General features: G+C 48.4%; 1 protein-coding gene across 2 annotated transcripts in view; it reads left to right on the top strand.

Moving 5' to 3' along the window:
- The window catches only part of VSTM5 (V-set and transmembrane domain containing 5), a 32,366-nt gene extending 6,958 nt beyond the window's left edge, over positions 1 to 25,408 (top strand). The window contains exons 2-5 of one of the 2 annotated variants that reach the window (XR_007156412.1): positions 22,335 to 22,661; positions 22,776 to 22,916; positions 23,052 to 23,625; positions 25,001 to 25,408. Coding sequence is in view for 1 of the 2 variants with exons in the window: in XM_047878710.1 (XP_047734666.1) it covers positions 22,335 to 22,661; positions 22,776 to 22,916; positions 23,052 to 23,095 (512 nt within the window). In the remaining variant the exon portion in view is untranslated. Of the gene's footprint in view, positions 1 to 22,334; positions 22,662 to 22,775; positions 22,917 to 23,051; positions 24,335 to 25,000 lie in introns of those variants that run through there. The other variant, XM_047878710.1, reaches the window with a different exon arrangement.
- Positions 25,409 to 26,269: the final 861 nt, after the last annotated feature.

The raw sequence follows: 26,269 nt of genomic DNA on the forward strand, positions 1-26,269 counted from the left end.
TTTAGGTCTCAAATGAGTCTCTGGTTGGCAGCATATAGATGGGTATTTTTTTTAATCCATTCAGTCACCCTATGTTTTTGATTGGAGCATTTAGTTCATTTACATCTGAAGCAATTATTGATAGGTAGGTACTTAATGCCATTCTGTTCATTGTTTTCTGGTTGTTTTTGTAGTTCTCTGCTCCTTTCTTCTCTTGTTTTCTGGCCTTGTGGTCTGATGGTTTTCTTCAGTGTTGTGCTTGGATTTCTTTCTCTTTGGTGTTTGCACACCTATTATAGATTTTTGATTTGTGGTTACCATTGGGTTCAAATACAACATCTTATATGTAGAGCGGTCTATATTAGGTTAATGATCGCTTAAGTTGGAACACATTCTAAAAGCACTAATGTGTCCTGTATATGATATCATATTTTGCATGTTTTTATGTTGCCTATCCCGTGACTAATTTTTGTAGATATAATTGATTTTCCTACTTTTGCACGTTAATCTCCATTCTGACTTTGTAACTGGTTAATCTACTACTTTACTATATGTTTGCTTTTACTTGTGAAATTCTTTCTCTTTCATAATTTTCTTACTTCTAGTTACGGCCTTTTCTTTCCCCTCAAAGAATTCCCTTTAACATTTCGGTAAGCCTGGGTTAGTGGTGATGAACTCCTTTAACTTTTGTTTCCTGGGAAACTCTCCTTCTATTCTGAAGGATTCCCTTGCCTGGTAGGGCATTTTTGGTTGTAGTTTTTCCCTTTTAGCACTTTGCATATGAATATATCATGCCACTTCTGGCCTATAAAGTTTCTGCTGAGAAATCAGTCAATAGCCTTATGGAGTTTTACCTGTATGTAACTGTTGGCTTTTCTCTTGCTGCTTTTTTTTTTTTTTTAAGTTTATTTATTTGGGGAGAGACAGACACCGCTAGTGGGGGAAGGGGCAGAAAGAGAGGGAGACAGAGAATCCCAAGCAGGCTCTGCACTGTCAGCACGAGCCCAATGTGGGGCTCAAACCCACGAAACCTGGAGATCATGACCTGATCTGAAATCAAGAGTTGGATGCTTAACTGTCTGACTCACCCAGGTGCCCTGGTATCCTGCTGCTTTTCAAATTAAAGGTTCAATTCTCTTTCGTCATCGTCATCGTTTTAATGATTGTGTGCCATGGTGTGAACCTCCTAGGGTTAATCTTGTTAGGGGCTCTCTGTGCTTTCTGAATCAGCAAGTCTGTTTCCTTCCCCAGATTAGGGTTTTTCAGCTGTTATTTCTTCAATTTTTTATTTAAAAAAAAATTTTTTATGTTTATTCATTTTTTTTTAATTTTTTTAAACGTTTATTTATTTTTGAGACAGAGAGAGACAGAGCATGAACAGGGAAGGGTCAGAGAGAGAGGGAGACACAGAATTTGAAACAGGCTCCAGGCTCTGAGCTGTCAGCACAGAGCCCGATGTGGGGCTCGAACTCACAGACCGCGAGATCATGACCTGAGCCGAAGTCAGAAACTTAACCGACTGAGCCACCCAGGCGCCCCTGTTTATTCATTTTTTGATAGAGACAGAGCGTGAGTAGGGGAGGGGCAGAGAGAGAGGGAGACACAGAATCCAAAGCAGGCTCCAGGCTCCGAGCTGTCAGCACAGAGCCGGACATGGGGCTTAAACCCACAGACCGCGAGATCATGACTTGAGCCGAAGTCTGACACTTAACAAACTGAGCCACCCAGGCACCCCTGATAGGAGTAGACAATTCTAGGGATACAGCAGGCACTCAAAAAATAGGTGCCCGGTTCCTTCTCCGGCCTGGCCCAGAAGGGTCCAGACATGCTAAACAAAGGAAGGGGAAGTGTGCTGCTGCCTTACCCTGCATCTACCAGGATCTTAGCGGAAACCCCACTCCGAGACCCTGCTGACACTGCGCCTCCTTGGTCCAGTGCATTCGTGAGCCTGGTCTGCCCGCACCTGCGTTTTCCCTGGACAGGAAAGTATTTACTTATCCAGCAGTAAATGGGGGTAGGAGAGAGGCCAGGTTGGCAAGTTCAAAGTTAGAAAATGATTTTCTCCCGTAACTGGGAAGGCCCCAGTCAGCCTTGTGGGCAAAGAAGAAATAGCACATTGGACCGTAAAGGGAGCACTGGACGTTCCTTGTTCGAGTGTGCTTCAGGAAGCACATTGCCCTTTCCTCCTGCTGAGTCGCGCCCTGGGGACAGCTATGGCCTGTGCCATGCAGACCCCAGAGGAACCTGGCTGCTCTGGGACTTCCTGAGGGGTCCTTAGCTGGCAGAAAAGGAAGAGCCCAGGGAGCTGGTCCCAGTCCCAGCGCTGGCTGTAAACCCTGTACCCGTGCAAGTCCCCGTCCTCTCTGAGTGCACAGGGCAGTGAGCTTGGTGGTTCTCAGCCAAGGCTGCACATTAGAACCCCGTGGGGGGCTTGTAAGACCTACAGATGCCCACACCCTACTCTAGAGAGTCAAACTGGCATCTCCAAGGGCGGGAGCCAGTACCGCTGTGTTCTGATTTTAAGTTCCTTAGGTGATCCTAATGTGTGACCAGGCAGTGCTCCTGGACTAGGCCATTTCTATGTCCCCTCCATGAGTCTCATCCCACGGAAACAGTCAGGAAGCGTACATGTCTCTCCTACCTTCTGGTCTCAGAACACCCACCATTGTGTAGCGGAGCCTCACTTATGTCTTATTTGTGGTTTTTATCCTGACCAACCTATAGATACTTTCCCACCAGGCTTAGGTCGGGAAGATAAGGCTGCCTAGCTTGGAAGTTGGGTTTGCTCAATAGTTCCTGAGTACCCAGGGTGTGAGAGGCCAGGATACTCAGCAGGAGGGGAAGGCATGGCCTGGGGCAGGGCAGGGGCGGGGAGGGCGGGGTGAGTCACATCCTAGCCTGATGATTGGATGTTAGGTGCCCTGGGGCCACAGAGAAAGGGATTTACCTGGCTTGTTTGGATTTGGGAAGAGGCTTCTAGAAGAGGAAACCAGGGAAAGCCAAGTAGGAGGTAGCCAGGTGAGCAAGGAGGGAGGCAGTTCTGAGTAACAGGAATTAAGAAGCACAGACCCAGCATTGCCCTCTTTCCTCCCTTTGCGCCAATAGCAGGTGACCATTCTTTGGTTAAACCAGGTCTTCCAACACTTGGCCAATTTCTTCCTATGCAATCTTGTAAGTTCTGTAAAAGTTAAAGAAACAGAGTTTGGGAAGGCTCTGGCTCTGGATCATAGGTTGAGCGAGCTGGAATAGTTCCTCTGATAGACCCTTACACTACTGCCAGAGAATTGGGAGGGAGACGTGGGTCCCTTGGCCCCAGGCAGTGACCAGGGGACCTCACGTGAGACTTCTCGATTTGCCCTTTTCTACCAATGTAACATTCGCTCCCCCGGGCTCACTAGGGGAATAGATCACATTCCTTTTGGAAGCCAATGCCCAGAAGCAGAAGCGCAGGCTTGATCTCTCCTGTTGCCATCAACCAAGCCTTCTATATACGTTAGGATGGGATTTCAGGGGTTCTTGAACCACAGCTTATTCCTTCATGTCGAGGAGACCGCCTCAGCCTGCATGAGCCATCCATCGTGTTACACGTCACTGGGCGCTGTCCATTCGGACCTCAGCACATGCTGGGCGCTCACCTGCTCCTTCCGGCAGGGAGGTGGGCAGTCAGTCGTCTGACATGAACGCAATGCAGGCTGGGAACTATGTTACAGGATCCCGGGGGGAGGACCCTGGCGGAGGAGGCACCTTGAGTGAGCACACACCTGAGATAGGGGACGGGGGAGTCTGAGCTGAGAACGAGGGGAGAAAGGCCCAGAGGGGAGAGGTCTGTAGTCTGGTGAACTAGAACTGGGTGGCGAGGAGTCTTGAGGGATGGGGATGGAAAAGAAAGTTGAGAGCAGATTACTGAGGACTTTCAGAGCCAGGGGAGACACAAGCATGTGTGTGGTCTAGAAGATCACTCCAGCTGACCGAAAAGAAGAAAAGGCAGTCTCTCCTGAGTTTTTATACTTGCTAATAACAGTGACAAGACAACGCTATGTGTGGCTGTTTATTGAGCACCTGCTTTGTGCCAGGTACTGCAAACAGCAGGCTTCCTTCCACTCACCTTCACATAATCCTGCAAATAGGTGCTGTTGGCTATTGGCCCCCATTATACAGATGAAGAAACTGAGGCTCAGAGAGGTTGAGGAGCTTGCCTAAAGGTACTCATTCCACTAGGCGCTTCTGGAAAGCCCACAGTGCCAGGCATTGTGATGGGCCCTGGGGACTCAACAGTGAAGACAATGGATCTGCCCGCCCCACCACCATGTTCATAGTTGACAGCTGATCGAGGAGGATGAGCCATTAATCACAAGGAATTACCACGGACTGGGATAAGTGTGTTGATAGACAGGAACGGGGAGCTATGGGAACACAGAGCTGGGCCCCCTAACCTAGAGTGGAGCGATCAGGGAAGGCTTCCTGAAAGAAGTGATAGGTAAAATCTACAGGGTGAAGAGGAATCGGCCCCTCAGTGCCTCTGAAGGGGGAACTTTGTGCCCTAACTGTGGTACCTAGTCATGAATGTGCCTAAATCCTTTCATTGCTCTATACCTTTCTTCCAAGGGCCTTCAGGCATCCTATAAATACCTCTCGAAGAACCATTGGGAAGTCACCCCACTCCATTTCTTCCTTAGTCCTCCTGTTCCACACATATTAACTGTGGAGTTACCTGAGAACCCCACTTTCCAGTTCCCCAGGCTGGACACTGGCCCAGGCCCGACCATAAGTCCTGTAGCCCCGCTCTGCCGACAGCGAACCCTGCGGCACCCTGCCCCCCTCCCCCACAAGGCTGTGCAGGCCAGCCAGGCAGCCCGCCTCCACCATGCCTGGCTGGCTTCCTTGACATCCGGGTAGAAATGCAGCCCATGGCTGAAGGGTTCAGCTTTGCAGCAAGGGTGGCTCTTGCTTGTGGTAGAGAGATCCCAAAAGGAATTCTGTGAGGAAATCATAAGACTTACAAGTGCTCATTCCAGTCTATACCTGCTATGGGATTTGGGCTGGAAGAACCAGCTCCGGTCCCTGGTACAACTCCGGCTTCTGTTTGCACACACCCAGGGATGGGGAGCTCACTACTTCAGTAAGCAGCTCAGTGGATCGTCAGAGAATTTTCATTAATAATAGCTAATATTTATTGAGTGATCCCCAGGCGTTGGAAACTGTGATACGCTCCTTATAGGTATTGTCTCACTGAAACTTCTTTCTGCTGCAGGAGGTTGGGTCACAGCACTATGGTAGTGTATCTATTTCATAAGTACGTAACTGACGCTGGAAGACTAAGGAGTTTATCCCAGATCACACAGCCATTACTGGCAGACCTAAATTCTGACTCCAGAGTCCATGAATGCATCTATTACACCCACATGGCCTCAGTTCTGTTTACCAGAACCTTCCTCATTTCAATCTTTACCCACCGATCCTCATTCTGGCAATGACTGGGCGTCCCAAAGCTTCCTTTCTCCAAGATGAGATGTCCTGCAGCAGAGGCGGTACCCCCCCCCCCCGCGTGGCGTAAGAGGTGTTAGCAGTGTCGGAGAAGGAGAGGAGGGGCCGGCCTGCAGGGATCCTGGGAGCCTCCTCAGTGCCCCTCAGGGCTTGCAGATTCACAGCTACCAAAGTTCTGAGCATGCGGTCCCAAGACCAGCAGCAGCATTACCTAGAAACCTGTTAAAAATGCAAACTCTGAGGCCGTCCCCCAAGACTACTGAATGAGAAATGGAATGCGGCCTAGCAATTGTATTTTATTTTTTAAATGTTCATTTATTTATTTTTGAGAGAGGGAGAGGGCGAGCGGGGGAGGGTCAGAGAGAGAGGAAAACAGACTCCCAAGCAATCTCCGCGCTGTCAGCCCCACGCGGGGCTCGAACTCACCAACCAACCGCGACCTGAGCCAAAGTCGGACGCTTAAGTGACTGTAATTGCATTTTAACAAGACCTCCGGTGATTCTGATCCAGCTAAATGTTGAGAACCACTGCATTATAGCCTTGGAGAAAGGGGAGGGGCAAATGGAATTATTTAACTTTCCTCCCTAACCCCCAAAGCATCCCTAGAAGTAATAAAATTTGCAGGATGCCAGAAAAAATTCATTTCTCCCAGAAAGAGCTGGCACGGGTGCCCCACACATCCCTCTTACCTGGCAGGCCTCCATTGCTTTGGCTTTAGGCTTTGTTAAGTGCTTCTTTGAAGGGTTATGAGCCTTCAGCGGCTAGCCCCTTAGTGCGGATTCACTCAGTAGTTACCAATCTTGGCTGCACACTGGAATAACATGTGAACTTTTATTTTAGATATTATTAAGTTTATTTATTTTGAGAGAGAGAGCACGGGGAAGGGGCAGAGAGAGAGGAAAAGAGAGAGAATCCCAAGCAGGCTCTGCACTGTCATTGCATAGCCCGATGTGGGGCTCAAACTCATGAACCGAACCATGAGATGGGGACCTGAGCTGAAATCAAGAGTCAGATGCTTAACCCACTGAGCCACCTACATGCCCCCCACATGGGGACTTTTAAAGATCGCAGAGGCTTCCGTCCCTCTTTCCTTTCCCCCCAAAAGATTCTGAATACTTCTACCCAAAGGGGTAGGATTCTTAAAAGCTTCCCCAGATGATCTAATGTTCAATCAAGGATGTCAGGATTCAATCAGGCTTCTCGGCTATGGTGAATGAGTAGATTAGGTCAAGTGGCCCACTTGGGTCCAGTTAGCTGTGGCCAGGGAGGCCGGCTGAAAGGCCCTTTGCATGGGAATTCTGAGAGCGATAGCAGTGGAGCTGGTCAGGCACCACATTAACTAATAATGGCCTTCCACGCAGAGCGAACGACCCGAATTGGTGCTCTGTGAATGTTAGTCCCCTTGGCTTCCCTTCCTAAGTGCTTGTTGAATGGAAGGAGACTCGATTGGATTCTCATGGCCTGGAATCAGAGCTCCATCTGGGTGAGAAATCAGGGAAGGGAGCTCCCCCTGTGCCCCTATCAGCTTCTCACACCCTTAAGGGTTTTGGGGGGGGGGGTTATTGGATCATTGACAGCCAAGCCTTCATGGTCCCTAATTACAAATGAGGAAATGGAGGGGCAGAGAGATAAAAGGCTTTGCAGAGTCACCCAGCCAGGGTGTGGTGCCACCCAAATGGCACCTGTGGCTTTTCGTTACACACAGTGTGAGTAGAGTGACCTTCCCAGGCCCACATCCTGCCCTTCTCTGCCACCCTCCGCTCCGGCAGGCAGGTGTGCCTTCTCAGCGTCTGAGGAAGCCTGCGGAGTGTTCTCTGTGTGGTCAGAGAAGAAGCCAGAAGGGACGCCAGGATACCCGGGGAGTGTGGCAGTCCAGAAGGCACAAGTGTGCTTCAGGTAGGAGAGGTGGCCAGCGGTGCCCAGGAGGAGAAGGTCGTTTGCTGAGAAGGAAGAGGAATTTGGAGGTCTAAAGAGATTGGAGGGAGCTGGTCATAGTAATCGTGGAAAAGGGAGTACATTCACAAGAAAAAGCGTTGTGAGGTTGGCAGTATGGAGGGTCCCCTTGAATTTGGTGATCGTGAATGTGTGCTGGAAACCGTGTGCTTTGCTCTGGAGGGTGTCTGTTGAGGGACATTCTCCCGCAGTGTCGACGGCTCGGGTTTGAGCAGAGAGGAAGTAGAGAGCTGTGGACCCAGACTCGGCAGATGTGATGAAAACACAGAGACCAGTGGAGCAGGAAGAACTGACAAGAGTGCTTGGAACATGGCAGGCCATGGTACCCAGGCTGGCTAGGGAGGGAAGTGAGGATTATGGATGGGGAAAAGTGGAAGGAGTCGGAAGGGAAGGACGCATGAGGCCAGTGGGAGCAGTTGAAGAGTAAACAGGAACGAGAAAAGGCTGTGGTCAGGGAGGGCTGCTTTACTGGAGGCCAAGGGTGAATGTTCTGGTAGGCAAGGGTGCTGGATGGGTTGTCCAGGGGGATGCTGGAGGTGCTTACAGCGATGCCAAGCCCCACAGGAGAGTTGCCAGTGTGTTCGGAGAATGAAGAAGAGGGGTGCCTGGGTGGCTCAGTTGGTTAAACGTCTGACTCTTGAGTTCAGCTCAGACCATGATCTCACCGTCGTGAGATCAAGCTCCGAGTCTGGTTCTGTGCTGAGTGTGGAGCCTGCTTAGGATCCATTCTCTCTCTCTCTCTCTCTCATTCTGTCTGTCTCAAAAAAAAAAAAAAGAAGGGCCGCCTGGGTGGCTTAGTTGGTTGAGCATCCGACTTTGCCTCAGGTCATGCTCCAGTCATGATCTCGCTCGAGGCTCATGAGTTCAAGCCCCACGTTGGACTCTGTGGTGACCACTCAGAGCCTGGAGCCCGCTTCAGATTCTCTGTTTCCCCCTCTCTCTGCCCCTTCCCTGCTCACACTCTGTCTCTCTGTCTCTCAAAAATAAATAAACATTAAAAAAAATTTTTACAAAAAGGAGAAGGAGAAGAAGAAAGACTAGGGGATTTCTCCTGCTGTTGAGGGGAGAGGGTGGAATGACTAACTGCAAGAGAACAGATTTGATTTTGCAAGGCAGCGGAAAGTGATCGTCTAAACCAGTGCTGTCTAAAAGAAATATATTGCAAGCCATATATGTAATATTGAATTTTCTAGTGGCCACATTAAAAAAGTAAAAAGAAACAGGTGTGATTTAATCATATATTTTTAACCCAATATATTCAGGGTATTATTCCAACATCTAATCAATGTAAAAAAATTACTAATGAGATATTTTGCCTTCTGTTTAACATACTAAATGCTGTCTTCAAAATCTGGGGTGTATTTACACTTAGGGCACATCTCCGTTCGGACTGGCCAATTCCAAGTGCCCAATAGCTGCATGTGTGGCTAGTAGCTCCTGTACTGGCAAGCCCAGCTCGGGACTGTTGCCTCTGGTGACATGGGCCTCGCAAGTCTTTACCAGCACTGAGCCATGTGCCATGTGGGGAAATATAAAAGAGGTGTAAAAATCCACCTCTGTCCTCAGTGTTTTATTTTTATTAGAGGCGTCTGTGGAGCATTGAAAGTGCTTTGGGGGGGCTCCTGGGTGGCTCAGTCGGTTGAGGGTCCAACTTCAGCTCAGGTTATGATCTCGGGTTTCATGAGTTCGAGCCCCACATCGGGCTCACTGCTGTCAGCCTGTCAGCACAGAGCCGGCTTCAGATCCTCTGTCCCCCTCTCTCTGCCCCTCCCCCGCTTGCACTCTCCCCAGAATAAATAAATGTTAAAAGAAAGGAAAAGAAAAGAAAGTGCCTTGAGTTCCAGCCTCAGCTCTGATTTTCTAGTTGGTGAGAGCTTGGGCTCTGTGTTACGCCTCTGGGCCTCCGTGTCCTTGTCCGGAAAGTAATGTAAAGTAAATAAGCAAGTGAAGCATAGTTTTTTTTTGTTTTTTTTTTTTTTTTGATAGTTTATGTATTTATTTTGAGGAGCGGATGTGTGGGGGAGGGGCGGAGAGAGAGGGAGAAAATCCCAAGCAGGTTCCACACTGTCAGCACAGAGCCCAACGTGGTGGGGGTGGGGTAGGGTGGGGGTAGTCTTAATCTCACGAACCTTAAGGTCATGACTTGAGCTGAAATCAAGAGTGGATGCTCAGCCATCTGAGCCACCCAGGCAGCCTGTGAAGCATATTAACCCAGGTCTCCTGCCTGCCTGCCTCCCAGGTGGAGATAGTACCTGTGAATTACTAACATTTTCCAATGTGAAAAGTCCGTGGCTGAGATTGGCATGCAATTTATTTATTTTGAGGATCACGCCATTTTTTATTTTTTAAGTAATTCACAAACTTGCTAAAATAGCCCAACTGTCCAAAAAGGTATAAAATGAAATGTAAGGCTTTCTTCAACCCCAGACACACAGTCCGTCCCCAAAGACGAGCACATCACTGGTTTTTAGAGTATCCTTCCAGAGATTTTCTATGTCGTTATGTGGATAAATCTATGTGCGTATGTATATACATATTGTTACTTAAATGGAAATATTCTCTATATACTGTTATGCCTTGTGCTTTTTCATTATTTTTTAGATAATCGAATATCAGTGCATATAGATGTGTCTCATTCTTTAAATGTCTCTGTAGTACTAGAATATGAATATTGATAATTTTGTTTAACCAGTTGTGACATAGTAAGAAATACATATTTGGTCACCTCTCCCTGGTTCCTCACACAGAGCCCCTCATATCCTAGTCATTTACTAGGTAATAGGAGTGTCTCCTGTTACAATATTTGGTCTTACTCCTTGGTTCCTGACACAAAAGCTAACTGAGGCCCTTGGAATCTCCAGAGTGATAAGTCTGTCTTTTTGTTTGCCAATGAGGTGACTTTTGGAAGATGAAGGCTGGTTGGTAGAGGAGCTAACCATGGGATTAGAAAGTTAGAACTTTCAGCCCTAACCTCCTTCCACCACAACCTCTGGAGATAAGAGAGAGGCTAGGGATTGAGTCAATCACCAATGGCCAATGACTTTATCAACTCTTCCCAAGTAAGGTAACTTCCCCCCAGATGCTAACTGAAGAAGCTTGGAGATTTTGGATTGGTGAGCCCATCAAGGTGCTGGGAGGGTGGCACACCTGGAGAGGGCATGGAACCTTTGCACATACCTGCCTACACCTCTCTTCCGTGTCGCTCTTCCTGAGTTGTATCCTTTATAAAAATAACAGATAATAGTAGAGTGCTTTCCTGAATTCTGTGAGCCATTCTAGCAAACTATTGAACCTGAGGAGGGGGTGGCAGAAACCTCTGTTTTATAGCCAGTTGGTCAGAAGTACAGGAGGCCCAGGGGCGCCCTGGGGGGCTCAGTCAACTAAACATCCAACTCTTGATTTCGGCTCAGGTCATGATCTCGAGGTTCGTGAGGTCTAGGCCCACATCGGGCTCTGCACCTACAGTGCGGAACTTGCTCGGGGTTCCCTATCTCCCTCTCTCTGTGCCCCTTCACCCCCCCCCCCAGATAAATAAATAAACATTTAAAAAAAGGAAGTACAGAGGCCTGGACTTGTAGTTGGTGTCTAAAGTGGGGGCGGTCTCATAAGACGGAGCCCTTTAGGGGTGGGGTGTGCTCTCCCTGCGGGTAGTTGGTGTTGGAAGAGTTACGAGTAGTGTAAGAGCCTGTTTTCCCTTACTGGTCTCTTACTGGTGAGCATACAGGATGCCTCTGGTCTTTTGCTACTACAAAAGACTACACTGTGCTTCAGTAACAAAACCTACATTTGTGTTCCCTTATTACTTGTAGGATCCGTTCATAACCGTGGAATTTCTGGGTCAAGAGGTGTGTGCTAATACTATTTTCATAGATTTTACCATGTTGCCCTCCAAGAAGGTGACACCCATTTACAAATCCCCACAGTAATGTTGGAGTATAACTTCATCCTGCTTCTGACAATGTAACGTTATCAGACCGCTTCGTCTTTCCCAGCGGATAGCGGCCAAGCCATTCAGCTTTCCCAGCCGGGGTTTTGCTGAGCTGTGATAATTGCATAAGACAGGTGGTCACAGGTGGTGACCCACAGAAATGCTATTTTGGAGTGATTTTTTTTTTTTTTTGGTTGGGGTACAACTACAGGGACCTGATGCAGGGGAGGCCCCTGCAAGCCTTCGCCTGTCCATACTGTTTGGATTTGGCTGACGACTGGGTGACTCCTCAAGGCCATTCATTATACAGTAAGATGATCAGGGGCGAGCTGAGCTTTGGTCCCTGAGTAATCAGGCACTGAGAGGGAGAATTACTACCTGAGCTAATAGGAGGGATAGATACCCTGTAAACTGGGCACACATGTCCACCCTCAACACCATTCATGGCGTCTAAACCCAAATGCCAATGTTTAGGGTTGCCATGCTGGCCTCCAACGTAGAACGGTCTCCAAAATTCCAGGCTACTTGTTTCAAGAATGACAGAGGTTAGGGGTGCCTTGGTGGCTCAGTTGGTTAAGTGTCCAACTTCGGCTCAGGTCACGATCTCACGGTCCGCGAGTTCGAGCCTTGAGTCGGGCCCTGTGCTGACGGCTCAGAGCCTGAAGCCTGCTTCAGATTCTGGGTCTCCCTCGCTCTCTGCCCCTCCCCCACTCGTGCTCTGTCTCTCTGTCTCTCAAAATAAATAAACACAGGGGCGCCTGGGTGGCGCAGTCGGTTGGGCGTCCGACTTCAGCCAGGTCACGATCTCGCGGTCCGTGAGTTCGAGCCCCGCGTCAGGCTCTGGGCTGATGGCTCAGAGCCTGGAGCTTGTTTCCGATTCTGTGTCTCCCTCTCTCTCTGCCCCTCCCCCGTTCATGCTCTGTCTCTCTCTGTCCCAAAAATAAATAAACGTTAAAACGACACATCTTTAAAAAAAAAAAAAATAAATAAATAAATAAAATAAACATTAAAAAGAAGAAGAATGACAAAAGTTAGGCAGCGAGGTAAATATTTTAGTTGCAGCTTAAAACTGCTGTTTCTCCTCTGAGCTCTTTGGCCCTCAGCAGGCTTGGAGGGGAAGGGGGCCTCACCAGCATCCCCCTCAGCTCGGCACAGATCCTCCTGTTCCTGATCCCTCCAGAGGGGCAGCAGTTTGACAGGCAGGGCACGCGTGTCTTTATTCGTCCATTCCAGTATATTCTAAGTGCGCACAAAGTGCCAGGCACTGTGCTGGGCTCTGGGGCTTCTGAAATGACTGAAAACGAGTTCCAGGCAGACCTACTGTGCACACGCTCACTTCCTGCTGCCCTCGCTCCCCGCCAAGTACAGGCCAAAGCCAGTGCCTGGGGTTGTTCTCGACTGTTGGGGCTCAGTCATGGGTTGTCCTGAAGGTGTGTAGGACAGGCGCATGTGGTGGGTTCAGGGCAGTGTGAGCCATGTGCGTGTAAATGTTCGATCTGCTGCCAGATCGCCCTCCAGGAGGCCCCGTTCAGATCATGCTGTGCCTCTACTTAAATGCCATCTGAGGGCCTCCCTGCCCGAGGGCTAAGTCCCTCAGATAATCTCCAGCTTGCTACGGATTCCTCAGGCTACCTACCACCCTTTTACTCAATAGGGCCGGAGGGAGCGGAGGATCCTTCTTGCCTCCCTGGGTGGGCTCACTGTTCTCCCAGCCAGGATGGCGCTTCCTCCCTTTCCCACAATTTTAAAATTTTATCCTTCAAGGCTCTGCTTCTTTCTCTTTCTTTAAGCTTATTTATTTATTTTGAGAGACAGAAAGAGCATGAGCGCGGGAGGGGCAGAGAGAGAGAAAGAAGAGAGGGAACCTCAAGCAGGCTCCGTGCTGTCGATGTGGAGCTCGATGCGGGGCTCGAACCCATGAACCTGAGCTGAAATCACGACCCGAGCTGAAATCAAAAGTTGGACGCTTAACCAAGTGAGCCGCGTAGGTGCCCTGCGGCTTCGTTTCATTGAGTGTCTGTCTGCTCCCTTCCCCAGCTCCTTGCAAACTTCCTGGCTCCTACCAGGGCAGTGAAATGCACACTGGATGTCAGTCTCAGTTCAGCCACTTAATGTGACATTGCACAAATTCTGTGTCTGTCTGCTCCCTTCTCCAGCTCCTTGCAAACTCCCTGGCTCATACCAGGGCAGTGAAATGCACACTGGACGTCAGTCTCAGTTCAGCCACTTAATGTGACATTGCACAAATTCTGTGTCTGTCTGCTCCCTTCTCCAGCTCCTTGCAAACTCCCTGGCTCATACCAGGGCAGTGAAATGCACACTGGACGTCAGTCTCAGTTCAGCCACTTAATGTGACATTGCACAAATTCTGTGTCTGTCTGCTCCCTTCTCCAGCTCCTTGCAAACTCCCTGGCTCGTACCAGGGCAGTGAAATGCACACTGGACGTCAGTCTCAGTTCAGCCACTTAATGTGACATTGCACAAATTCTGTGTCTGTCTGCTCCCTTCTCCAGCTCCTTGCAAACTCCCTGGCTTGTACCAGGGCAGTGAAATGCACACTGGATGTCACTCTCAGTTCAGCCACTTAATGTGACATTGCACAAATTCTGTGTCTGTCTGCTCCCTTCTCCAGCTCCTTGCAAACTCCCTGGCTTGTACCAGGGCAGTGAAATGCACACTGGATGTCACTCTCAGTTCAGCCACTTAATGTGACATTGCACAAATTCTGTGTCTGTCTGCTCCCTTCTCCAGCTCCTTGCAAACTTCCTGGCTCCTACCAGGGCAGTGAAATGCACACTGGACGTCAGTCTCAGTTCAGCCACTTAATGTGACATTGCACAAATTCTGTGTCTGTCTGCTCCCTTCTCCAGCTCCTTGCAAACTCCCTGGCTCATACCAGGGCAGTGAAATGCACACTGGACGTCAGTCTCAGTTCAGCCACTTAATGTGACATTGCACAAATTCTGTGTCTGTCTGCTCCCTTCTCCAGCTCCTTGCAAACTCCCTGGCTCGTACCAGGGCAGTGAAATGCACACTGGACGTCAGTCTCAGTTCAGCCACTTAATGTGACATTGCACAAATTCTGTGTCTGTCTGCTCCCTTCTCCAGCTCCTTGCAAACTCCCTGGCTCGTACCAGGGCAGTGAAATGCACACTGGATGTCACTCTCAGTTCAGCCACTTAATGTGACATTGCACAAATTCTGTAACCTCAGTGAACTTAACATGTGCTACTCTGTCAAATGGGGATAATAATAATACTGTTCACCAGGTCACACCCGCGAGCCAGCGCCCTGTTGCGGAGAATGCGATGGCGTTCTGGGGTGGCATTCAGTGACTGTGGGACTGCAGTGGGATTGCTGACCTTGGAGATGCGTTAGGAAGGCAGAGCGTTAAGGGAAGAGTGGCTTTGGCCCTCCCTCACCTCTGCCTCTGCCCCCCACCCTCGGGTGCCTCAGAGATCAGCTCTTGAGTTTTCTCGTTGCTCCTCAACATTTCTGTGAGTCTCCGCGTAGCCGACAGTCCTGGTTTGCTTCTAGCACTGACACTCCCCAATCCTGGGAAAACCCCTGGGTACCCCGGGAGGGCTGGTCATCCCAAGGCTAGTGACACAGACCTGAGCCGAGGAGAGCAAGCACGGGGGCCCGAGTGCTGTGCCCTGCGGGGCATCACACGTGTCCTGTCACCCGCCCTCCCCTGCCTCACAGCCTTCGTCTGGAGGCTTTTCGGTCCTCTTTCCACAGCAGAGGAAGCTGAGGCTCTCGAAGGTGAAGGGATTTCTCCACGGGGAGGACACCCCCCGGGTTGAGTCCACGTGGATCTGCTCACATCATGAGCCCCCACCACACCTCCCCACCCCTTGGAATAACACTTCTGTCCTGTGCTTCCTCGCTCCGCCGCCCTGCTCCAGCAGTGTTCCTGATGTAGGCTTTCTGACTTCCAGTTTACTGCTCACAGGCTCGCTCAGGGTGACAGCAACACTTGCTGCTTCTCGGCTGTGTCAGATGGTCACGCTGGCTGCACAGGTGGCTTTCCAGATAAGATGAGTTGTCCCGATAGAGGTGGCCTCCATGACTCCTGACACCCAGAGTCTGCACCAGCCATCCGTCCATTAGTTGATACCCTTGTTCATCGAGATTGTGGTCTGAATAGGCTTGACCTTTGCTGTGATTTCAGGAAATAGATCATCTTCAATCATCAATTTCTTTAAAGCAGCAAAATACAACCTCTGTAATTTATTTGTCAGAAAAGGAGTAAGGAACCATTCTGAGTAGTATATTCCAGCCCATTCCTAGTAGCTGATTTCTGCTGGCACTTTCCCTCTGGTTAGTTTCTTTTTCTTAATGTTTATTTATTTTGAGAGAGAGAGCGTGCGAGCAAGCACGCGCGGTGGAGGGGCAGAGAGAGAGGGAGGGGAAGAGAGAATCCCAAGCAGGTTCTGTGCTGTCAGCCCAGAGCCTGACACAGGGCTCAATCTCACCAAGTGTGAGATCATGACCTGAGCCGAAATCGAGAGTCAGAGGTGCCCCTCCCTCTGATTAGTTCTAAGTGGGTCTCCCCAGTACCAGGAAGTCAGGCTTTCAGGGAGCACCTTGGTTCAGGTTCCAGTGACTTCTGCCTTATTAAAAACCTTTAATTCTGTGATGCCTTCTTTAAAGGAGGGATGTGCATCTGGGAAATGGGTGGAATTTAGTTCTTCTCTGCTTTTCACATAGAAAGCAAGTGAAGATATAAACCAAGGACGGGGCGCCTGGGTGGCGCAGTCGGTTAGGCGTCCGACTTCAGCCAGGTCACGATGTCGCGGTCCGTGAGTTCGAGCCCCGCGTCGGGCTCTGGGCTGATGGCTCAGAGCCTGGAGCCTGTTTCCGATTCTGTGTCTCCCTCTCTCTCTGCCCCTCCCCCGTTCATGCTCTGTCTCTCTCTGTCCCAAAAATAAATAAACGTTGAAAAAAAAATTAAAAAAAAAAAAAAAAGATATAAACCAAGGTCAGCTTTTAACCTTTCTTTAAACTTTGTCCACCAGATTGCTTGGTCTAATCAGGAGAACCTTAAAAAGGTTTTTTAAAATACATTTTATTTTTTTATTCAGTAAACAACTGAAATTCAAAACTTATAAATGTATAATTTGGAAAATAAAATTCCATTGACATCCAGTCTCTAAGGGGCAATCCCTGTTGACAGTGAACATATATTACTACAACATTTTCTGTATGTAATAGGTACCTATTTATACAAACATAAATAAGATCATATGCTGCTTTATAAATCTATTTTTTAACCTAGTAACATGTTGTAGACACTCTCCCTTGTCCATGCAAAACTTATCCTTGTTAATGGCTGCCTGGCATCCATTGTCCAAGTGAAATCTGATTTATTAAACCAACCTCCTTGGATAGAACATTTTGAGCCAGGTCTAAGGATTGGTCTAGCTACTAACTTTCTCTGGACTTGTTCTGAGTGATCTTAGCATGAGGTACAGAGGCAGGTTACTCATTAATTCAACTTTTTAAACTAAGGTGACAAGCAGTTTGCCTTTAAATTTTTAGAACTGTTAATTTTCCCTCCTAATTATAGATAGATAGGAAAAGGAACTCTTTGTTCTAAAAACCTAGTTAAATGCCTGGTTGGTTTGATTAGAAGGAGGTTTTAATATTAAAATCTTTATTTTTTTTAAGTTTATTTATTTATTTATTTTTTAGTTAATCTCTACACCCAAGATGAGGCTCAAACTCACAACCCCCAGATCAAGAGTCACATGCTTCCCTGACCTCGCCAGCCAGATACCCCAGGAGGAGGTTTTTACGGTCAAAGGAAAATACAGACTAGTCGACCAGTTTCCAGCTGTATCAGCGTCTCAGAAACTTGGGCTTGTTATTTTTGTTTGTTTGCTTTTCAGTTTTGCTATTTCTTGGGCCAGAGTACCTATAAGACTCAAAATGAAGGTCCCTAAGGGTATTGAAAGGGCTGGCAGTATCCCAGGAAACTAATCTGTCAGTAACCTTGACCAACATGTTTAACATGAGTGTGCGTGAAATACACATGTTGCGATGCAGGTTTATCACTAGCTCTAAATATGGTTCTCCAAATCTTATGGTAATCATATTCCAACTGTTCATATTTGGGGTCAGAGAAATCTGAAAACATAGATAAACGATGGTCACAAGGTGAAGTGGGAAAAAGTTTTTTGTATGTTTGCTTTTTTAATGGAAGTATAGTGGACGTACAATGTTACACAGTGAGATTCCACAGGTCTTTATGTTATGCTGTGCTCACCACAAATGCAGTTACCCTCTGTCCCCATACAACACTGTTGCATTGACTACATTCCCTGTGCTGTACCCATGACTTGTCCCATAACTACAGCCTGTACCTCCCTCTCCCCTTCACCCATTTTACCCATCTCCTTACCCCCACCCCTCTGGAAACCATCAATTTCTTCTCTGCATTTATGGGCTTGTTTCTGCTTTTTGTTTGTTGGTTTGTTTTGTGTTTTAAATTTTACATGTAGGTTAAATCATACGGTATTTGAATTTCTCTGTCTGACTTATTTCATTTAGCATCACACTCTCAAGGTCCATCTGTGTTGTCCCAAATGGCAAGATCTCATCCTTTTTTATGACTAATACTCCATTGTGTGTGTGTGTGTGTGTGTGTGTGTGTGTGTGTGTGTGTGTATTCCAAACATTTTCCATCGGTGTGTTTTCATTCTTGTCTCTATGGATATTTTTATTTCTTTTTGATTTCCTCATGGAGGTCTGTCACCTCCCTGATTAGGTTCACCCCCAGGTATTTTAGTCTTTATAGAGCAATTGCAAATGGAATGTTTTCTTAGTTTCTATTTGTGCTACTGTATCATAGTGTATAGAGATGCAACAGATTTCTATATATTCTATATTCAGCAATGACGGGATTCATTTAATATTGCTACATTTCTGGTGGTGTCTTTAGGAAAAAGTTTTGAATAAGACAAAACTGCACTTAAGTCCCATCCTTTCCATTTCCTAGCTACATGGGCATGTTGCTGACTCATGTAAAAAATTAGAAGGATTGGTAAGCACGTAAGTATGTATTATCGTAACTGGCACATGAAGTCTTGCCTAAATTATAGTTCTCTTTCCTACTTGTGTGTTACCTTTTATTTTTATTTATTTATTTTATTATTTTTTTTTCTTACATTTATTTATTTTTGAGACAGAGAGAGACAGAGCATGAACGGGGGAGGGTCAGAGAGAGGGAGACACAGAATCTGAAACAGGCTCCAGGCTCTGAGCTGTCAGCACAGAGCTTGATGCGGGCTCGAACTCACGGACCGGACCGCGAGATCATGACCTGAGCCGAAGTCAGCAGGCCGCTTATCCGACTGAGCCACCCAGGCGCCCCGCGTGTTACCTTTTAGATATGCAAATTTGTCAAACCATTTCGGCAGCAGCATTTCTCAGGAAATCTTACCCTTCTTGTTGCTATAAATATTTGTCATTCACTTATTCAACTCAACAAAGATTTACTGACCAATCCCTCTGTGTCCGGAATTCTGCTGGGGGACACAAAGATGAAGAAAATACATAACTCCTGCCCTCTGAGGGCTGACCTGGAATTTGACCTCTGTTTTCTTCCTGAGAGAGGGGGCAAATGTGGCAAAATGTTAATAATTAGTGACTTAAGGAGAAGGTACATATTAATTGTACTTGCCTTTCAACTTTGCTGTGAATTTAACATGTTTTAAAGCCCAGAGTTGGTGAGAAAATCGATCTCTGTTACTCGGCAGTTGTAACCCGTGAGAACCATTATTACCTCCCAGTGTCTCGCCTTGATGTTTATCAGATTATGTCTAGTCACCTAGCCAAGGCCTTTCGGAGAGAAACACTAGTGGAAAATGCTGGGGATGGAAGAAGGCAGGGAGAAATGTCTGGAAAAGTTAACAGGTGTGGTTACCTAGAGCCACACAGCAGAGGCCTTGGAGCACCTGGACACCCAAAATTGAGGGGCCAAACAGGAAGTGGAGGGTGGAAACCAAGGGATGGGCTCTGGGCTTAAGTCCTGCCCTGTTCGTTACCCAATGTCCAGCCGTCTCTGGCCGGTCCTCTCAGGGAGGGTGCGGGGGCATCTGTCACATTCCGTGCTCTCCACTGCCAACCAGTGATGACTGGTTTGAACATAGAGATTAAATATGTGGGCTTTGGAGCCAGCTTGTTGACTCTCAGCCTTGCAGAATGAACTTGGACAAGCTAGTTAGTCCTGTTGACAATGAGGTTTTGCTCCATTCTCGATAGAATTGCAGTAGGTTGTGTGCGAGACATTAATGAGGCAATTTGTGCAGGTGGTTGCACAGGGCTTGTGCATGGCACCCGCTTACTACACGTATGACGGCATATATGTATGACCTTAGTCAACGGTGCTAGTACACACTTGTGCAGAAACTTCTGCTTGACGCCTCTTTGACTCACCCACCGCCCACATCTAGTTCGCCAGCATGTTTCTTCTCCCCGTTCATGCCCTGTGAGGCTATGCCTCATCTCTTCTTTTTATTTTATTTTATTTTTTAATGTTTATTTATTTTTGAGAGAGAGAGAGACAGAGCATGAGCAGAGTTGGGGCAGAGAGAGAGAGGGAGACACACAATCCAAAGCAGGCTCCAGGCTCCGAGCTGTCAGCACACAGCCCAACATGGGACTTGAACTCACAGACCGTGAGATCATGACCCGAGCTGAAGTCGGATGCTTAACTGACTGAGCCACCCATGTGCCCCTTGACCTCCATCTCTTATCTGTCCCCTGCAGCAGCCACCTGCCTGCTCTTCCTGCATCTGGGCTTATCCCCTCTCCCCCAGAATGTTCTCCACAGCAGACATTCTCAAGCTTAGCGGAGAATGTCCCCTCCTGCCTGAGCCCTCCTGTGGTTCCCATCAGCCATGAGTGAACCCCACTCCTGACCCTCACATTGTGGCCCGTGTCCTGCCAGCTCTCCAGCCCCACCTCTGTCTCTCCCCACTGCATTCTGACATGCTGGCCTTCCTTCTGTCCCTCAGACACACCAGCACTCACCATCCCCTCACAGTTTTTCACATGCTCCCTCTGCCTGACCTGCTCTTCCCTCAAGTCTCCACACGTTGCATGCCTGTCATTCAGGTCTCCATTCAAAGGTCATCTCCTCAAACCCCTTTGCACTGCTGGTGGGAATGCAAAGTGGTGCAGCTGCTCTGGAAAACAGTATGGAGGTTCCTCAAAAAAATGAAGAATAGGACTACCCTACGACCCAGCAATTGCACTACTAGGTATTTATCCAAAGGATAACAGGAGCGCTGATTCTGCTGGGCCCATGCACCCCACTGTTTATAGTAGCCAAAGTATGGAAAGTGTCCAAATGTCCATCGACTGGTGAATGGATAAAGAAGTGGAATACACACACACACACACACACACACACACACACACACACTGGAATATTACTCAGCTATCAAAAAGAATGAAATCTTGCCATTTGCAACAACATAGATGCAAGTAGAGTGTATTCTGCGAAGCAAAATTAGAGAAAAACAAATATCATATGACTTCACTTATGTATGGAATTTAAGACACAAAACAGATGAACATAAGGGAAGGGATGAAAAAAGAATATAAACACATAAGAGACTCTTAAATACAGAGAACCAACTGAGGGTTGCTAGAGGGGTTGTGGGTGGGAGGATGGGCTAAATGGGCGATGGGCATTATTAAGGAAGAGGCTTGTTGGGATGAGCACTGGGTGTTATACGGAGGGGATGAATCGCTGGATTCTACTCCTGAAATCAAATTGTTATTGCACTACATGCTAACTAACTTGGATGTAAATTTAAGAAAAAAAATAATTAAAAAAAAAAAAAAAGGTCATCTCCTCTGCGAGATCTTCCCTGACCATTCTCTCTAGAGCCACCTTTACCCCACTGGTCACTAGTGCCCTGGTTTATTGTCTTTAAAGCACTTGTCATTATCCAGAATGATTTCATTTGTTTATTTCATCCTTGTGTGCCTCCCGTTTAGAATGGAGTCACCAGGGAGGTTTATTGTTCATCCAGTAAACAGTCACCTTGGATCTTGTTCACGGGGTGTGTGTGTGTGTGTGTGTGTGTATGTGTGTGTGTGTGTGTGTATATATATGTATATATATGTATGTGTGTGTATACACACACACACACATACACACACACACACACACACACACACACACACACACAAAATAGCACAGACTGAGGGGCTTAAGCAACAGAAATTTATTTTCTCACAGTTCCAGAGGATGGACAGTCCTAGATCCCGGGTCTAAGCACAGGTCAGTTCAGTTTCTGGTGAAATCTGTCTTCCTGCTTCTTGCTGCAACCTCACATAGCATTTTCTCTCATTTCCCCCTTGCATTCCCGTGGAGAGGTAATGAGAGAGAGAGCTCTCTGGTGTCTCTTCTTATGAAGACAGTAATCTTATTGGATCAGGTCCCTACCCTTATGACCTCATTTAACCTGGATTACCTCCTCTTTTTTTTTTTTTAATTTTTTTAAATGTTTATCTTAGAGAGAGAGAGAGAGACAGAGACAGAGTGTGAGTGGGGAAGGGGCCGAGAGAGACACAGAACCTGAAGCAGGTTCCAGGTTCCGAGCTGTCAGCACAGAGCCCGATGCGGGGCTCAAACTCACAAACTGTGAGATCGTGACCTGAGCCGAAGTCAGACGCTTAACCGACTGAGCCACTCAGGTGCCCCTCACCTTGATTACCTCCTTAGCGGCTGCATCTCCAAATACAGTCACACTGGAGGTTGGGATTCCGACATGGGAGTTTCGTGATGCGGGGTACAATTACTCGGTCCATAATGTTCACCACTGTAGTGCCAGCACCAGAACCTAGAAGATAGCCTGGCATGTGCTAGGCACTCAATAAATAGTTGCTGAATAAATCAACGAGTGGTGGAAGTCCGCTTTCCTCTAAGTTCATACAGACGCTGCCCCTCGTCTGGCATTCCATCCTGCAGGTCAGGGTGTGTCCCTGTACATCCCCCAGTCGGCCATCAATGCCACGGTGGAGGAAGACATCTTGCTCTCGGTTGAGTACTCCTGCCATGGCGTCCCCACCATTGAATGGAAGTACACCTCCAACTGGGGCGCACAGAAGATCGTGGAGTGGAAGCCGGGCACTCAGGCCAACATCTCCCAGAGCCACAAGGACAGGCTCTGCACTTTCGACAACGGCTCCATCCAGCTCTTCGGCGTGGGCGTGAGGGACTCGGGCTACTACATCATCACGGTGACGGAGCGCTTGGGGAGCAGCCAGTTTGGCACCATCGTGCTGCACGTGTCGGGTAAGGCAGCCCCCCCCCGGGGCCTGGCACCTCTCTGAACTGCCCATGTGTGGGGCAGCGACTTCGTGGTATTAAAAGAGCCATTATCTTCCCCTTGCCCTGCCCGCCCCGTAGAGATCCTCTACGAAGACCTCCATTTTGTGGCTGTCTTCCTTGCTTTGCTCGCTGCCGTGGCCGCGCTGTTAATCAGCCTCATGTGGGTTTGTAATAAGTGTGCGTATAAATTCCAGAGGAAGAGAAGACACAAACTCAAAGGTAATTCTCTGGGCCCTGTGGTGATCCATTCACGCTTTTATGGCTGGAGGTGGTTCTTGTTATCCTGGTCTCACCGAGAACCAACCCCCCCCTGTGGCTGGCGGGCAACTGACCGGCTTGTCTTTTGCTTTGCAGAGAGCACCACTGAGGAGATTGAGCTGCAAGATGTGGAGTGTTAGCCAAGGCTGCGCCCAGTTACATTCCTACCTCAAGAGGAGAAGAGTATTTTCCACAAAGGGCGCGAACGCCGCCAATCCGCCCTCCCCGCCTCCTGCCGCCCGGCCAGTAGCCACACGGTCCCGAGGGGACTGCGGATGTTCGCGAAATTGACTCCGTGGACTCGAGGACTCTGGATTGGACAAAGTCCGTTCTAGTGCTTGCAAGAAGCTCAAGGAGAAGCGTGCTTGAGGCTTTGGGCCAGAGCCTCGCTCGGCTGCCGCTTTGCGGACCCACGCCAGTGGCCTCGTGCTGGTCGGGCCGCTTGCTGGCTACACTCGTCGCGGCCCTGGGGGTGGCCGCTGGAGGTGTCCCCGTGTCCGAGGCCGGAGTGGCCCCGGACCGAGCGTGCAGCCAGCGTTGGACAGGCTCTCCGTGTTCCTTTCTGCTCTGCTGGTCCCTCCAGCCTCTGCTGCGGGAGCTACTGTGAGAAAACCCGAGGCTTTTAGATGATCTGCCTGCCATGCAGGGGGAGAGACTGGGCCCTAATGAGGTGCTTGGAGCAGACCCCGGGGCCTGGTTAGGGAGAGGGGCTCCGCTTGTTCCTGAGGGATCGATGTCAGAAGCAAGAAATAGGGAGAAAATGACCTCTCTCTTCCTCTTGTAGCCCAACATTAGTTGGATTTTGCCTCCTCTGGCCCCTACTTAGGCCAGAGTGAGGAACACAGATGTTCATCTCCACTGTGGGCAGCAGCTGGCCTCCAAATGGTTTCCCGACAAGCCAGGTTCTGGTACCTATGAAAGTGAGCCTGCGTGGTGGGTGGTATGACTGTGCCCCTCGTCACCAACACTTTGTCTCAAGTCAGGCCCTTGCTCCCTCCCAAGTGGGCTTAGGAATACTTGGCGCTCACCTACCTCACAGTCGGGGTATCAGGTGAAGCCCACAGTATGCACAGAGCTCACTGAGCAATTTCAGGAAAGCAGGAGGATTCTTCAAGGGTCTGGAAAGCCAAGCAGGCTACCGAGTGCTGTAAACTGATACACGCTCTGGTGTACCGGGGCTCCACGGGGACCTGGGGACTGGAGGACAAGTGGCCTGGGCTCTTAGGCTCTCGGCTTGTCAGTCACCGTGTTTACTTGAAAGTTTCTCCACCCCGACTTCCATTTAGCAAGCTCTAAATAGGCATGAACTTGTTTTCCATTATCCTTTCTCTCTCCAACACTCTTAGCTACAGACCAAACGCACCAGGCCAATTAGTGGAGCATTCCCTTCTCTTCTCCTCTTTGTTTTTTGAAATGTTTGTTTTTGCGAGGGGGGGGGGCCAGGGAGGGGCAGAGAGTGAGGGGGACAGAAGATTCAAAATGGGCTCTGTGCTGACAGCAGAGAGCCCGACTTGAGGTATGAACTCATGAACTGTGAGATCATGACCTGAGCCGAAGTCCCATGCTTCACCAACTGAGCCACTCAGGTGCCCCTCTCTTCGCTTGAAGTCCCCAGTGTCAATATCTTTTCTCCTTCCCATGTGGCAAAAAAAGTTGCCTGGAGAAGTTAGGCCTTTCTGTAAATAATCCGGGGTAACAAGAAGGGATTTTTGGAGTAGTCACACAGGAGCTCTGTGCTCTTAGAGAAAGTCTCTAAAGGCATTACTTGATTCAAAAGGCAAGAGAGTAGTTGGTCTACACAACTGATTTGTAGCTTGAGCACCTGCACAGAGAAGGTTCTCACCCCCCAGGCCACCTCCTGTGCACGCACTTGTAAGCACGCACACCTGTGCCCTTTCCCCAGGCAGCAGTCAGAGGAACCAGTCCCCCCCCCGGGATGGGTTCCTCATACAAGTCCCCACTATCATGAAGAAGCAGGGTGGGAGCACGGGAATAAAAAGGGGGTCAAGGATAATCTGATTAGTTCTTTCTTCTCTTTCCCACAGAAAGCGCATCAGCAGGAAACCCGTTTGGATCCGGGCACCTGCTGGCATCTGTGTGTGCTCTTTTACACCACCTGCTTTCCAGAACTGTGCTTCTAGCTTGTCAGAAGTCAGGGGTGGTAATCTCCAGAATAAAAGGAGAAATGGAAAACCGGAACCAGTGAGAGGCCTTCATGGCAAACCCAAATGTAAATTAAACTGCCCCCCACCCCATAGCTCATGAAAAGTTATGCCCCTGCCTCTCCATTTCTTTATTTTGCACTTTTAAAGCTCCCTCCATCCTGAACGGTCTTGTGGAAAGTTATTTGATTCCAGAGCCTGAAGTGTTTGTCTATTTTTCAGAAAAGAAAATCTGAAATTCCAGAGGTTGGCCACTGGAAATGTTAAGCTATAAGTTATGTTTTAAACTGTGAAAAAAAAAATTGTTGTAAAGAACAAAATAAAGCCTGAAAATAAAGCCCCAGCCCTTTGTGTGTGAGCCCAGTCCTGCCAAGCACTCAGAGGCCCTGGGTGAGGTTTCCATCACCCGTGGGCATTAGAAAAACCCCAGCCACAGCCATGGGTCTGGCACCTTTTTTATTTTTATTTTTTCAATATATGAAATTTATTGTCAAGTTGGTTTCCATACAACACCCAGTGCTCATCCCAACAGGTGCCCTCCTCAATACCCATCACCCACCCTCCCCTCCCTCCCACCCCCTTCAACCCTCAGTTTGTTCTCAGTTTTTAAGAGTCTCTTATGCTTTGGCTCTCTCCCACTCTAACCTCTTTTTTTTTTTTCCTTCCCCTGCCCCCTGGGTTTCTGTTAAGTTTCTCAGGATCACATAAGAGTGAAAACATATGGTATCTGTCTTTCTCTGTATGGCTTATTTCACTTAGCATCACACTCTCCAGTTCCATCCACGTTGCTACAAAGGGCCATATTTCATTCTTTCTCATTGCCACATAGTACTCCATTGTGTATATAAACCACAACTTCTTTATCCATTCATCAGTTGATGGACATTTAGGCTCTTTACATAATTTGGCTATTGTTGAGAGTGCTGCTATAAACATTGGGGTACAAGTGCCCCTATGCATCAGTACTCCTGTATTCCTTGGGTAAATTCCGAGCAGTGCTATTGCTGGGTCATAGGGTAGGCCTATTTTTAATTTTTTGAGGAACCTCCACACTGTTTTCCAGAGTGGCTGCGCCAATTTGCATTCCCACCAACAGTGCAAGAGGGTTCCTGTTTCTCCACATCCTGGTCTGGCACCTTTTTTAAATGACGA

The sequence above is a fragment of the Prionailurus viverrinus genome, chromosome D1, assembly GCF_022837055.1.
Source record: "Prionailurus viverrinus isolate Anna chromosome D1, UM_Priviv_1.0, whole genome shotgun sequence".
Classification (NCBI taxonomy): Eukaryota; Metazoa; Chordata; class Mammalia; order Carnivora; family Felidae; genus Prionailurus; species Prionailurus viverrinus.